The sequence below is a fragment of the Pantherophis guttatus genome, chromosome 12 (assembly GCF_059756535.1).
Source record: "Pantherophis guttatus breed Tessera chromosome 12, ASM5975653v1, whole genome shotgun sequence".
NCBI lineage: Eukaryota > Metazoa > Chordata > Lepidosauria > Squamata > Colubridae > Pantherophis > Pantherophis guttatus.
In genome coordinates, this window is record NC_142074.1 from 3,446,849 (window position 1) to 3,462,139 (window position 15,291).

The 15,291-nt window shown below is 46.6% G+C and overlaps 1 protein-coding gene across 1 annotated transcript in view; it reads right to left on the bottom strand.

The window, feature by feature from the left end:
• Window positions 1-15,291, bottom strand: part of EFNB1 (ephrin B1) — an 85,636-nt gene that overhangs the window by 36,143 nt on the left and 34,202 nt on the right. The window contains exon 2 of the mRNA XM_034435128.3: window positions 9,025-9,302. Coding sequence (XP_034291019.1) covers window positions 9,025-9,302 — 278 coding nt within the window. The remainder of the gene's footprint in view (window positions 1-9,024; window positions 9,303-15,291) is intronic.

A 15,291-nucleotide genomic window follows, 5' to 3' on the forward strand; every position in this document is an offset into this window, starting at 1 on the left:
AGAATTACAATAATTACGACGAAAACATGGTCACCAATATAATGAAAGTAACTCAATGAAACGATTAGTCTAGTAGTAGGGGCTGTCAAATTGAATGATTTTAAATTGGGTTTTAATTTTGGGTTTTAAAATTCAGCCAAAACTATTTAATGATTTTAATTAATTTTAACTAGGATATTGTATATTTGTGTATTTGTATTTTAATTCTGGCTGTACACCGCCCTGAGTCCTTCGGGAGAATGGGCGGTATATAAATAAAATTATTGTTGTTGTTGTTGTTGTTGTTGTTGTTGTTGTTGTTGTTATTATTATTATTATTATTATTATTATTATTTAATCTTTAGTGAGATTCACAGCCTTTGAGGCTGGTTAATAGCTCAGCAGCTCGAGTCCTAACCAAGGACCTAGGAACTGTTAAGGTATCGTCGGAGGATGTAAGCTGTTCCGAGTAAGGTGGTTTTTTTGTAGAGTCAAAATGTTCAAGTCCGGCAATTTTAGAATTTCTAAATAGCGGGGTAGCCCTTTGGGTATTGCTCCGAGGGCTCCAATTACAATCGGGACAACACACGATTTCTTTTTCCACAGTCGCTCAACTTCAATTTGTAAGTCCCGGTACTTTGTGATTTTTTCTTGCTGCTTATCTTCAATTCGTGCATCACCAGGTATTGCAATGTCAATGAACCATACTTTTTTCTTTTCAACTATTGTTATGTCAGGTGTGTTGTGGACCAAGTGCCTGTCAGTCTGAATCCTAAAGTCCCACAAGATCTTGAGTTTCTCTTTCTCTAAAACTTTCTCAACCTGATGTTCCCAGTGGTTTTTGCTGTACTCAAATCCAAACTTCTGGCACAATTTCCAGTGAATGATCTTAGCAACACGGTCATGGCGTTGTAGGTAGTCAGTTTGTGAAATTTTGCTGCACCCACTGATCAGGTGGTTGACTGTCTCATCTTTCTCATTGCAGAGGCGGCATTTGCTGTTGGTGGTAACATCCTGAATTTTTGCCTTCATGCAGTTTGTGGCTAGGGCTTGTTCTTGAGCTGCCAAAATAAAGCTTTCTGTTTCTTTTTTCAGTACTACTGATCTTAACCAGTTCCAAGTTAGTTTCTGGTCAGCTTTGCCTTCAATACTTTTCAAGTATTGGCCATGCAGAGCTTTGTGTTTCCAATTTTCAGCTCGCTGCTCAATTACTTCTTTCTTATATTCTGCTTTTGTTTTAGTTGTCTTTAAAAGGCCTCCTTTATTTACTTCCTTAATCATTGGTTCTTCACTTTTCTGGATGTAATCATTCAAGCTGCATTTTTCTTCTTCCACAGTCTGCTTTACTTGTAGGAGTCCTCGACCACCCTCTGCTCTTGGTAAATATAATCGGTCAACATCACTTTTAGGGTGCAAGGCATGATTCATTGTCATAAGCTTCCTTGTTTTTCTGTCCAAATTGTCTAACTCCATCTGGGTCCAGTCAATTATTCCTGCAGAGTATCTAATCACAGGTATAGCCCAGGTATTTATGGCTTTTATGATGTTTCCTCCACTCAATTTGGACATTAATATCTTACGAATTCGCCGAATGTACTTGGCTGAAGTTAATTCCTTGACTTTATTATGCATTAAGTCAGAGGCTTCTAAAATCCCCAAGTACTTGTAGCCTTCTTCTGATTTTACTGCCTTTATCATTTCTTCATTCTCTAGTTCTATTCCATCCTCTTCTATGATCTTGCCTGCTTTGGTTGCTATTGTTGCACATTTGTCAATTCCAAACTGCATACCAATGTCTTGGCTGAATTCTTTTGTGTTTTCAATTAATAAATTCAGTTCAGCTTTTGTTTTACCAAACAGCTTCAAATCATCCATGTACATCAAGTGCGAGATTTTCAGTCCTTTCTTTGCAAGTTCGTATCCACAGTTCTTCAAAATGATTGTCAGTGGTAGCATTGAGAGTATAAAAAGTAGGGGTGAAAGGGAATCGCCCTGGAAAATGCCTCGTTTAATTTCAACTTCACCCAGTTCTTCTTCATTAGCCATAAGTTTTGTTTTCCAGAGGTTCATTGAAGATTCCATGAATTTTTGTATGTTGCTGCTGATGCCTAATATTTCCAGGCATTTCTTGATCCAGCTATGGGGAACTGAATATTATCATCATCATCATCATCATCATCATCATCATCATCTAGTATACTGTCCAGCTGCGAGTTGGCTGTGGCGACTTATCCCAGACACCCCAACAGTGTAATGCGGTTGCAAAAAAATGAAACACAAATAACTAAAATGTAGTACAGGCAGTCCTTGACCTAGGAGCCTGCCCATTACGGTCGCGAGGGGTGACGGCCTTTAAGTGAGACAGCCTCGCTTAATGACCCTCCATCCTCTGTTCTTCCTGATGTGGCCGTTAAATGAACATGCAGGTCATTAAGCGGAACATGGAGTACCACCTGGATGGGGGAGGCCCCACCTAGCTGGGTCTGTGAAGGAGGCAAACAAGCAGCAAAAAGCTGCCTGGCAGAGGAAAAGAGCCCAGCCAGATCCAGGCCCGGGGCCAGCCACGTTCAAAGCCACGTTCAAAGCTTCCCTGTGCTTGGAAATGCCAGGGAGGAAGCTCAGCCATCCGTCCATGGGGGACCTTTTGCAGAAGGAAGCCACACTTGTGGGCTGGGCCTCTGCCCCAACCCGCTGCAGGCTTTGGGGGAAAGTGGGCGGTGCAGCCGCCACGATGGAGGAGATGATCATGCTGAGGAAGGAGCAGTGGTGAAACATAAAATTTTGTTACTACCGGTTCTGTGGGCATGGCTTGGTGGGGGAGGGGTTAATGTGACTGGGTGGGCATGGCCAACTTTTTTTTTTTTTACTTTTAAAAGCATTTTTTCTACAACCCCAAGAGGTTGCAGAAAAAAATGCTTTTAAAAGCCTCTGACAATCAAGGCAACTCAGCTGAGATTGTCAGAGCCTTTTAAAAGCATTTTTTCTACAAAAGAAAAAAAAAGCCTCTGCTGATCAGGCAACTCAGCTGGAATTGTCAGAGCCTTTTAAAAGCATTTTTTCCACAACCTTTTCTTGTAGAAAAAATACTTTTAAAAGCCTCTGATGATCCCAGCTGAGCCGCGCAATCATCAGAGGCTTGTTGTTTTTACTTTTAAAAGCATTTTTTGGCCGAAGAGGTTGTAGAAAAAATGCTTTTAAAAGCTAAAAAAAAAGCCTCTGATGATCACGCGGCTCAGCTGGGCATCGGAGGGCCACAGGGATTTTTGCTACCAGTACTCCAAATCACCCGCCGTCATCACTACCGGATTGGGCGATATGGTCCGAACCGGGAGCATTTCACCCCTGGGAAGGGGTCAAGTGCATCCCACCCCCCTTGGAAATCTCTGAGTCCAGCCCACCTTGAATTCCACAGTTTCTTATCTACCTCTAATTTGATTTGAGCGTAAATAATTTAGATTCTTGTGACAGTGTGGAATAATCTTGTACTCATTTGAACAACTGTGGTTCATGGTTTCTTGTGTTTGACATGTAACTTTGAAATATGGTTGTATATAGGGGTGGGGTTTTTTTGGGGGGTGGGGAGTCTGTTATAACTTTGAGTGGCCATTAAGTGAATAGTCATATCTCAAAGACTACCTGTATTGAGATTAAGAGAAATCCTTGGTTCTCCCTAGTCTACTTTGGCCAGAGCACACCTCATATATTGCATTCCATTATGGATATCTAACAGATATAACAGATTAACAGAGTTGGAAGGGACCTTGTAGGTCATCTAGTCCAACCCACCGCCCAAGCAGGAGACCGTACACCATTTCTGACAGGGTCTTATTTTAAGAACACTGACATCTGGATTGTGTCCAGAAAAAAGGAACCCAGACAATTAAGGAAGAAAAAACATATAAGGAATAAGTTGTTATATGTGTTCTATCTGGAGAAGATTGTGGGGAACACATGACAATTGTCTTCAAGCATCTGATGAGCCGACATGTAGAAGTATAGACAGAATTGTTCAAAATTGAATCAGAAGGCAAAAAAAAAAGCCCAATGAATTTATATTTCAAAAGCATGTTTTCACTTGGACCCCAGGAAAAGAAATCCTAATGGTAAGAACTGCCTCAGAAAATCTGTTCTGCCTTTGCTGGGGATGTTGAAACAGAGGCTGGACGGAGATCTTTGTTGAGGTTCTATTAAGGGGTCCTTCAGTAGAGCTGGGAGTCAGGCTAGATTATCTGCAAGGACTCTTCCAACCTTTATGCTTCATAACATTATGATGATCTGAAATAGAATCTGAAGACCAGTGCTGCTTCCCCCCACCAAAAGCCTTCCGTCTTACTTGACCTGAGAAGAAGGCCGTCAAAGCCCAGTTCAGGAAAGACTTGGAAAGTGCTTCCTATCAAAAGAGAAATACAACACGGAACAACGAACCTGAGCATTAATATTAAATATGTTGAAAAACCTATTCCCTTCCCTACGAATTGATGGTCAGCTCCATCCAGACTAGAGCAGTTCTCATCATACTTGTTCACCTCTTTTCCCACTTTTTGGTTCTGCCAACCTGTTGCCCTGCTCTCTGCTCACGTGCCTCAGTGACTCCTCTGTTATTCCAGAAGCTCTTTTAACTGGACCAAGATGGCAGCAAAGGAACGGCTCCTTTTAGAGAGCGAGAAAATCATAGGCTCTCTGAATTAGAGGAGTTGGTGGAAGCCTCTGCTGAATGGGCACGGCCAAACAGGCATCTGCTTTCAATTTCCTTCCACCCTTTAAGTTCACAGTGGGACCAAGGGACAGCCTGGGAGGAAATTCTGGTCCAAGTCTGTAATTATCTAAAAACTGTACGTGGTCATTCTTCGCCGTCTTGCCATTTTCAACTCTTCAAGCAGAAATGAAAGCCAAACAAGCATATCAACATATGTCCATTTAGTGAAGTGGAGGGTGGAAACGAAGGAAAGAAGCCCAAAGCCACACTGGTATTCTGGAACAATCTAGGCAGGGCAGGCCCAGAAGACAATAGGAAAGAAACCCTGTTGGCATCCAGAGCCCCAGCTAGAAGCATTCCATGCGTCCTCCGTGGCTATATAGAAAGCAGATGTAGCAGAAACCAAACAATTCCTTCTCCCCAATCAGTGAAATGAGAGAAGTTCATTGGGAGGGAGGATAAGTAGGACCGGATGTTGTTTGGTCCTGCGAACAGGCCCTCGATGCCAAGGGCTGCACGAACACCGGGCCTAAAAGGATCCGTCTTGCCACATCATTAGAGGCCCTCCTAACGTCAGCCACAGGAGAGCCCATCAATCAGTGCCTCCTTTTCAGGCTGCATCCCCCACCAAATGGGGCCAAATTTATATATATATTTTTAATTGTATTTTAATATTTGTACTTGATGTTTTTACTTGGCTGTTCACCACCCTGAGTCCTCAGGGAGAAGGGCGGTATACAAATTCAAAAAATAAATAAATAAATAAACAACAAGGCCCTGCAGCACTTGACAAATAACACAAATAGGACGTTAGAAAGAGAAGTCGGGAGCCAGCAGGAGGCAAAAGTGGCCGTCCTGCTCCAAGGATCTATTTAGCTACCTACACTATAGATCAGGGGTCTCCAACAGGGGTGAAATGCTCCCGGTTCGGACCGGATCACCCGATCCGGTAGCGATGGCGGCGGGTGGTTCGGAGAACCGGTAGCAAAAATCCCTGCGCCCCCCCCTCCACCATGCCCAACTGAGCCGCATGATCATTAGAGGCCTTTTTTTTTACTTTTAAAAGCATTTTTTCTACAACCTCTTCCGACGAAAAAATGCTTTTATTTATTCATTTATTTATTAAATTTTTATACTGCCCTTCTCCCAAAGGACTCAGAGCGGTGTACAGCCATATTAAAACAAACATATACCCATAAAATTTAAAAACAATTAAAATATATTAAACTTTGGCCCTTATATTAAAAAACCTTATATTAAAAAACTACAGACACCCAATTAAAATTCATTTTCTAAGCCAACCCGGCCTCTAAGCCAAAAAAGCCTCTGATGATCACACAGCTCAGCTGGCATCGTCAGAGGCTTTTCAAAGCATTTTTCAAAAAGCCTCTCTGACGATCCCAGCTGAGTTGCCTGATCGGCAGAAGCTTTTCAAAGCATTAGAAAAAATGCTTTCAAAAGTTTATTAAAAAAAAGTTGGCCACGCCCACCCAATCACATTACACTCCCCCACCAAGCCACGCCGACAGAACCAGTAGTAACAAATTTTACATTTCACCCCTGGTCTCCAACCTTGGCAACTTTAAGGTTGGAGGACTTCAAGTCCCAGAATTCCCCAGCCAGCTTTGGGAATTCTGGGAGCTGAAGTCTTCCAAGCTTAAAGTTGGAGACCCCTGCTATAGATTGAACTAGTACCTGTTACTGTTACCCGTTACATTATTCTAAATGATAATAGTGTACCTAACCAAAATAGGTCCCACAAATAGTTACGTTAGCCCTTTGAGGTAGTCCAGACATGAAGCATAACTACAGTCTGAGAACTCACTCTTATCTTTATTTACTGAATCTTGCGAGACTGGAAGAGTTTCTCCCCTTACTCTCTGGAAAACCAGGGAGGGTCCTTCTGAAAGACTCCTCTTGCCCCTCCCCCTCTGTGGATGGAGATACAGGCAGTCCTTGACTTACAACAGTTCATTTAGTGACCGTTCAAAGTTACAATGGCACTGAAAAAAGGAACTTATGACAATTATTTCACAATTACGACCACTGCAGCATCTCCGTGGTCACAGGAACAAAATTCAGACACTTGACAACTGAATCATATTTATGACGTTTGCAGTGTCTCGGGATCATGTGATTCCCTTTTGCGACCTTCTGACGAGCAAAGTCAATGGGGAAGCCAGATTCACTTAACAACGGGGTTACTAGCTTAACAACGGCAGTGATTCACCTAACAACTGAGGCAAGAAAGGTCATAAAATGGGGCAAAGCCCACTTAATAAATGTCTCACTTACCAACAGAAATTTTGGGCTCAATTGGGGTCATAAGTCAAAGGCTACCCATACTGATTGTCCTGGCTGCAGTCCTTCCTCTTGATGTGGAAAGATAGGGAAGAAGGACAATCTCTGGGGGAATGGGGGGCAGAGACTGCTATGGAGCTTAAAAGACATACTAGAGCAGTGTTTCTCAACCTTGGAAGCTTGAAGATAGGTGGACTTCAACTCCCAGAATCCCCCAGCCAGCGCTGCTGGCTGGGGGATTCTGGGAGTTGAAGTCCACCCATCTTCAAGCTACCAAGGTTGAGAAACACTGTACTAGAGGATCCCAAACAGGGTGGTCCTCCTCAGCCATGGAGATGCATTTAACAGGTGCCCAAAAGGAGGAACAAGCAGCAACATATTCCATACCAGTGATTCTGTGCAGCTCTGAAATCTCTGGGCTGGTTTTCCACCAAAACATCTTGGTAATCTAACCCCTCCCAGACTAAAAAAAAATGCCCTTCCAAGAGATGTGCAAATCAACAAGCCAAGGAAACCACTGGATTCTCCTGAAGAACTCCAAATGCTGTGTTAAATGCTACAGTTAAAGCGGCACAGAGCTTGGGAGAAACACTATGGGGGCCATCGAAGCAATCACCAATGGTGCGTGGAGAGGACTTCTAACTGGAAGCTTACTTTGCTCTCAATCTCTGGATCAAAATCATGAGAAACGCTCCCAATGCACTCTTGACTTTGTTTCCTGTCTCCCTTCAGACTCTTTCCCGAGACTTTTAACATAGCAAATCCAGAACTTTTCCGGACTTCCACTGGCTCCTGCTCTTGGATGTGACATCTGCCCAGGCAAACGTTACCCTTGTGCTCGGCCAGCAGCACGCTTGGGAGTGCATGGAGAACCAGGCAGCTGAGGAATCTTTTCCCTTCCCCTTGTGCATCCAGCACAGCAGCTATTTCCAACTCAGAATTGAACAGCTCACATACAGGACTTATTGATGTTCAACTTAACCATACGATGAGGCTAATTACTGGGTGCATAAAATCTACACCTAGTTACTGGTTACCAGTTCTTAGTCACATACTCCCCCCGCACTTACGATGACAAGAAGCTCTCATTCGGGAGTATAGTAAGATCCTGTTAAATTCCTCTCTACCCATACATGGATACACTCCTGATCTCTTAAGATGCCGATTAAAGTCAAGAAAACCACCAATTTTGACAGCGCGTAAGTTGATGGCCGATCATCAGAACACCACACAAAGTGGATGGAGGCGTGGAATAGCTGTTCCCCCCAAGATGTCTCCGAGCATATCAGTCCTAGTAGTAGACCTCCAGGATTTAGCCTACCCCGACACATATGGGTGACATATAATAGAATTAGAACAACTCATGGGGTGTGTGCTGACTCCCTGTATAAATGGGGAAAGACACCTTCAGCACAATGTGATTGCGGGGCCCCTCGACAGACTATCCAGCATATAGTGAGGGAATGCCCTAACAGAAGGTATCCAGGAGATTCTAGGGACTTCCTCTGCATAACAACGGCAGCTACTGACTGGATCTCCAAACTCGACATTAAACTTTGAAATGTTATTTCTGTTTTCCTTTTAGGTTTTCTTACTGCTTTTTTATTGTTTTTATTGTTTTTAACCTGTAAAAATGAAGTGTTTTAATACTGTGTGTGACCAGCCATACGCTAAATAAATAAATCCAATTCAGAATTTTTCAAAAGAACCACAGGTAACAAGATGGCTCCACAGAGCATTTAACAAATTGCAATTGAACAATGCGGTGTCTTTCCTAAGGAAAGAGGTTCCTGGGTGGAAATGGGGGTGCAGGGGGAGGAGAGAAAGGGAGGTGGGAGGGAGAGAGAGGAGGGGAAGAGAAAGACCGTGAGAGGAGGATGAAGGTTCGTTCTCCGAGCTTGCGGGTTCGTTTCCAATGTTTCGTTACCAGCATAGGTACCGTCTTCAGTGGAGTTTAGAGGATTGTGATTGTGAGACTCTCCACAGGAGTCTGGGAGAGAAAGTTAACACTGGGAGAGAGGGAGACTTTGGGGGAAGGGGGCACTCACATGTGATAAAGTAATCCTGGTATCTTTTGAATTCCAAGCCCATATAGTTGGGGCTGAACTCCTGAAATTTGATGGTAAAGCGGATTTCCAGCTCAGGCCTGTTGCAGGTCACCAGCACATTTGGGTCCATGATGGTGCTGCAGAACTCTGCTTGGTCCCGTTTCACTAAGTACAGTTTGTAATATTCATACGGTTTGGATGGCTCTGCCTTCGGACAGATTATGTCCAGCTTGTCCCCAATTTCTGGGTAAATCACCAGCCCTGTGCCAGACATGAACCTGCAAAAAATGGAAAGAAAAAGGAAATCAGAACGGAATGAGCTGTGCTTCACATGACATACACTGTACTTGTTACGTTCAGCAAATACTTGCAGAAGGAGAGGATCAAAGCAAGGGCTGCTTCAAAGTACTATACTGGCAGTCCCAAGTGCTGCATTTTTATTCATTTATTTGTATCCCGCCTTTATTAATTTTGCAAATAACTCAAGGTAGTTAACATGTCCAACACGACTTCCTCCTCCTATTCCCCCTCCCTAAACAGCAAACCTGTGAGGTAGGCCAGGCTGAGAAACAGCGACTGGCACTCACCATCGCCTGGTGCCTTAACCGCTAAACCAAAATGGCTTCCATCGCCTTAATTCAGTATGCTTGGAAAAAGTAAGAGCTCGACTAAGAGTCCAGTCCCATTAAAGACTGGTTGAAGACGGATGCTCGTCCCTCAGTTCGGTCCATCAACAAATCTTTAATGAAGACTCCATATTTGCATCACCACCTGGTTCTTTTCCACCCAGGGATGACAATTTAGGATGAAAGTGGAAGCCATCATTCCCCTGCAGCAGCTTGACCCTTCCTTCTCTGACCATCTTCACTAGCCTGGGTCTCCCTTTCTTTCTTAGCACAGGGCTCTGTGGACTTCAACTCCCAGAGTTCCTCAGCCAACGGTGAAATGTAAAATTTGTTACTACCGGTTCTGTGGGCGTGGCTTGGGGGAGGAATGTGACTGGGTGGGCGTGGCCAACTTTTTTTTTTTTTTTTAACTTTTCAAAGCATTTTTTCTGCAAATGCAAAAAAATGCTTTGAAAAGCCTCTGACATCCCAGTTGAGCCGCGTGATCATCAAAGGTTTTTTTTTTTACTTTTAAAAGCATTTTTTTGGCGGAAGAGGTTGTAGAAAAAATGCTTTTAAAAGTTTTTTTTTTTTTAAGCCTCTGATGATCGTGTGGCTCAGCTGGGCACTGGGGGGGGCAGGGATTTTTGCTACCAGTTCTCCGAACAACCCGCCACCATCGCTACCGGATCAGGCGATCCGGTCCGAACCAGGAGCATTTCACCCCTGGTTGGAGACCCCTGTATTAGCAGGCTGGTCAGGTCCGGCCTAGAGCCTTCTTAAGGCCAAGGTTCAGTCCGATCTTCTGACCTGAGCCAGACCCTTTGGACCTGGGTGAAGGATGAAGAAAATGGCTGCGTGAGTGAAATAGATTTCACTCCCCTCAGCAGTGAAAGGGGCTGAGGAAATGTTTATTTCCCCTGCATCAGCTGGGAGCTGGCAGGAGCGATCCTTGGCTCTTCATTCTCCACGTTGAATGGCAGGGAGAGGAAGAAAAATCCAGGTGCTTCAGAGGGGATGAAAGCACCTGTCCTGATGCCTAACCTCCTTTCTAAGGGAGATGCTGTTGAGTGAAAAGGGACATTTTTGACTCCTTTAATTTTCAAGGACTCCAACTCTGATACGTTATCGTTAACTTTTATTTTGGAGAGTTAAGGAAGGGGCATTATTTGAAGTTGCTAACTTTGTCCAGCTAAGGGCCAGAGAAGAGCCAAATAGGTTGAAAGGAGAAAGCATTTTAAGAAGAGAGCAGAGAAGGCTCTTAGCCCCATGGTAGGGCTTAAATGGGGGGGGGACACAGCTCCCCCTTACAATGCGCACTGTTTCACAAGGTGATGGAACCATCCTGAAAAGAGGTGAGAGCTGGGAACCTGACAAAAGGCAGCACAGAAGTCAGAGGGAGTCGGGGGTGCCTTGCATTCACACAAGGCAACCAGAGGATTGCAGGTCTGACCAGCATAAGCCAATGCAACTGGAGTGGGCAAGGAAGGGGGGACGCATGTGTGGAAGTGAAGGGCGCATAATCGGCCACTGACCAGGTGAAGGCTGCACAGTCACTGCTGACCAGGACCGACACCAAAGGGATGCTCTGGGAAACGTCCTTCTCTCGTGGTGGCGCATGGGCATCTTGGTGCCCGCTCTGGACAAACCTCTCCCTCTTCCCCTTGATAGAAAGCACAAGGGGTCAGTTCAGGGCTGCTTTCCCCAAGACAAAGAAGGGAGTCAGCCACTTCTCTTCCCTCAGGAGTTATTCCAAACCAGCTGCCTTCCTTCTTCTGCACGAGTGCTGAACTGTTTGTCCTTTCACAAAACTCTGGGAACTGAGCCTCATTCTGGCCCCACATCTTGGATGTCCACGTGGACACCACCCCAGTCTCCTGACGTATCTGGCAGGGCCTTTTGAAGACTGCTGGTGGCCTGTTGAGCCCAAAGCTGGAGGCCAAAAGCAACCCCTGCCTTCCAGCCGACTGCAGCTGGCTCCAAGGTTTGCAAGCTGAGCTTCCGACCCAGCCAGAGTGAGCAAGTCGGTGCTCCCCCCCCACCCCCCCAGGGCTTCTCCGCTGCATCTCCCAGCTAAATTGCACCGTGGAGCCTGCCAAGAGCAGCCCATTTCCCTGCCAAAGTGCCCTGCCTCTTTCCCATATTTTTTTTTCATTTCAAGTGCATTTCTTTCTTTCTTTCTTTGTCTGTTTATGTTTCTCAACCTAGAATATTTACAAGAATAGAACTGGTGAATGAAGCATTTATTCTGCACCAGAACACTAACACTTAATTTGAAAAATCCATTTCATTCTAATTTTCCCCCGAGAAGGTTTTTGTTTTCTTTCTAAAGTTATAGATGAACAAACGTAGACTAAGAAACGTGATCTTGAAATACTAGTGAGGTCTCTTAATGGCCTCTGAAGAGAGAAACAGCCTGACGGATCAACACAAACGCACCCGATACCCCACCAACCTGCCTCCTTTGCCCCCACAACTCTCCTTTGATTGTCTTGTCATGAAAACCGGGGGCTGCCCAAATCCTAAGAAGAACCAGGAATGAAGAAACCTTCCGGTGGTGTCCAAGAGCTTCAGCTGATACAACACGAGGCCACGTGGCTGCTAACTAATAACACATTTGGGTGGCCCAACATCTGTGGTGCCAAATCTGCACTGGGTACCAACTGCTCCTGGCCCCTCCCAGGCCCAAAGCATCCATGGCTGCTAACTGGGAAGGCCGTTCTTTGCCTTTCGGAAGGGCTGGACATCTCCTCTTGGCCCCAACTCTCTAGAGCAGGGGTGTCAAACTCGATTTCATTGAGGATCGCATCAGGATTGTGTCTGACCTTGGGGGGCCGGGGTCGGCATGGCCAGGGTGGGTGTGGCCAGCTCAAGTTCCCTCGTGTCAGGGCACCTGTGGTGGCCCAAGCGCTCTGCCAGCGAAAACGGGCTCCCAAGCTCCGTTTCGGCTGCGATGGCCTCCTGCAATCCTCTGCCAGAGACGACGGAGCTCAAGAGGACCGCTCACACAGGCTTCCCAAGCTCCGTTTTCACTGACAAGAGGCACTGCGGGCCAGTCCTTTGCTGTTTCCAGGGCGGCAGTGCAGGCCAGATCTAAGCACCCCGCAGGATGGATCCAGCCCCCGGGGCCTTGAGCGTGACACCCCTGCTCTAGAGCAAGGTTGGAGAACTACGGCCCTTTTGCAATCCATGAACTTCAACTCCCAGAATTCCTGAGCCAGTCATGCTCTAGAGCAGGGGACCCCAACCTGTGGGCCAAGGTCCACTACTGGGCCCTGGGCTAATAACCACCGGGCCTTGTGAGTAGCCAGCTGGTACGCTCACATGAGCGTCATCACATGTCCTCGCGGTCCCACTCACACGAGCATCATCATGGGTGCTTACGGTTCCACTCACATGAGTGTCATCATGGGCGCTCGCGACCCCACCTGCACGAACCTCTTTGCGGATGCTCGCAGCCCCAGTTGTGCGAGTGTCATCGCGGACGCTTGCGGACCCACTCGCAGAAACATCACGGGCACTTGTGCGCATGCATCCACGTGCACATGCACTTGCCCCTCCCACAAAATCATTCCCTCTTTCCCGCCTCTGCCCACTCCGGCCACCAACTGGGAAAGTTTGGGGAACTCTGCTCTAGAGAGTTTAAGGAAAGAGTCAGGAGGAGGGGGTCTGTTTAGAAGGCCCAGTTTTAAACAGGGCTATGTGTGTCTGTGTGCGCGCGCATGCATGTGCCCACGCACCTTTGTGTCAGTCTTGATTCCTGACAACTGCCTGGACCAGTGCGCCATTTTTCAGAAGGGGCTTCTCCTGCCTCCTCCTTTTCAGGGCCCAGAGGATTCACTGGCCCCAGGACGTCTTGCTGGCTTCGTGCCTAAGGAGGGATTTGATCGATTGATGGTTGATTGCAGGGGGTACCACCAATCAGGCCCCAACGCTTTATTAATTTTAATATTTTGAGAGAAAATATGACTGTACTTAGGAGTAAGGAAGTGTTTGGAAGAAAACGGCAACCAATTTCAGCATTTAATATAATTCGTATCCTATGTTCTCTAGGGGGCCTGACTTTTGGTGCACCCTGAATGTATGGAACATGGAAGCGGGGGAAGATGGAAAGTAAGGGGAGAACACTGAAATGCATAAGCAGGTAAATGAGACAGGTGTGCATTCGTGTGTGGGAGAGAAAGAGAGAGAGAGAGTTAATGACATCTTCCGAGGCCTGGGTGTGGAGCTCCAGTATTCTGCATTGTTACTTGCCACTCCCCAAAGACTAGTGGAGCTGGCATAAATCATGCACAAGAGTAAAAAGAGCAGCAGCAGAATAAACTCCACAGATCCAGGTAAATTCTGAAAGCTCCCAATTAGTCAGAATTAACCTTTCTTAGTAGAGCAGACCCTAGAATTTGAGGGCATCACGCCATAATAGCGCTGCCCAGAATCGCTTCTACTTTCTCTTGCTCTGCCACAGAAATGGGCACTTTGGTGAATCTCAGCTGGCACTTCATCAAACGTGGACAATAGGAATGCTGGCTGGTCGGGGTCAGGTTAGGCCGTCTGCCCCGGCTCTCTTCTAGAACTAAGGACACGGCAGGGGCAGGGCGGGCTTGCAAGGCAGAAGGGCACCAAGGCCTCACGTGAGTTTCCTGATTTCGCTGCCACCTCCATCCAAACGAGGGAGGCCCTTGACAGAGCCAGATGCTCAACTAAAACAAGAGCTTATGGCTGCTCCAGAGAAGGCCAACCCCCCCACCACCACCACCAATGCACTAACTGGGAAAGGTAATCCACTGTAATCCACTGAGAACCAGCCCTGATCCATAACCAGGCCCTGCAGTGTTCAAAACAGAAGCAAGCAGAGCAACCCCCATCCACCTCCTCCCTGCTCCTCTCAGGACCCACCCGCTGCCAGCCCACCCTTCGGGGGGGGCAGCACAACTCGGCTGGCAGAGACGCTGGCCCACCTGCACCCCGAGCCTCCTCTCTTCTTTGGGCAGGGCCTGAGCCTGTGGCTCCCCTCCTCTCCAGGCTCAACTCTCAAGGACGGCCACTGGGGAGGAGACCCCTGCAGTATCCCCACCACCACCAGCAGCCGCCCAGTCGCTTCAACAGTGAGATCGCGGCATGTGATAAGCAAGCCACAAGCGAGCCCTGGTGGCACAGAGGTTAGAATGCAGCATTGCAGGCAAACTCTGCCCACAGCCAGGAGTTCGATCACAACAAGGCTCAAGTTTGACTCAAACTTCCGTCCTCCCGAGGTCAGAAAATGAGGACCCAGATTGTTGAGGACAACACTGTAAACCATCCAGGACGTGCCATAAAGTTCTATGGGGCAGTATAAAAGCATAAATGCTATTTTCTCGCTAAATGAAATAAATACTGCCTCCCTGCTCTGGGACCGACAACAGCCCAGGAAACGTCTCAGTAAGTGGGATGCCCTTTTCTCTACCCAGCCAGGTTGCAGTAATGGACGCAGGTCGCCTGTCTTCTCAGGTCCAACCAGATCATGGATATTACAGATAGTCCTCACGTACCAACTGCAATAGGGGTTGGCAACTGTTGCTAAGCAGCAGTCATTAAGTGAGGTGCCACAAGACTGGGACTAGCCACTTCCTGCCAGGTTCTGGCTGCTGGTCGGAAGCCAGCTGTGGCAATCACATGACCATGG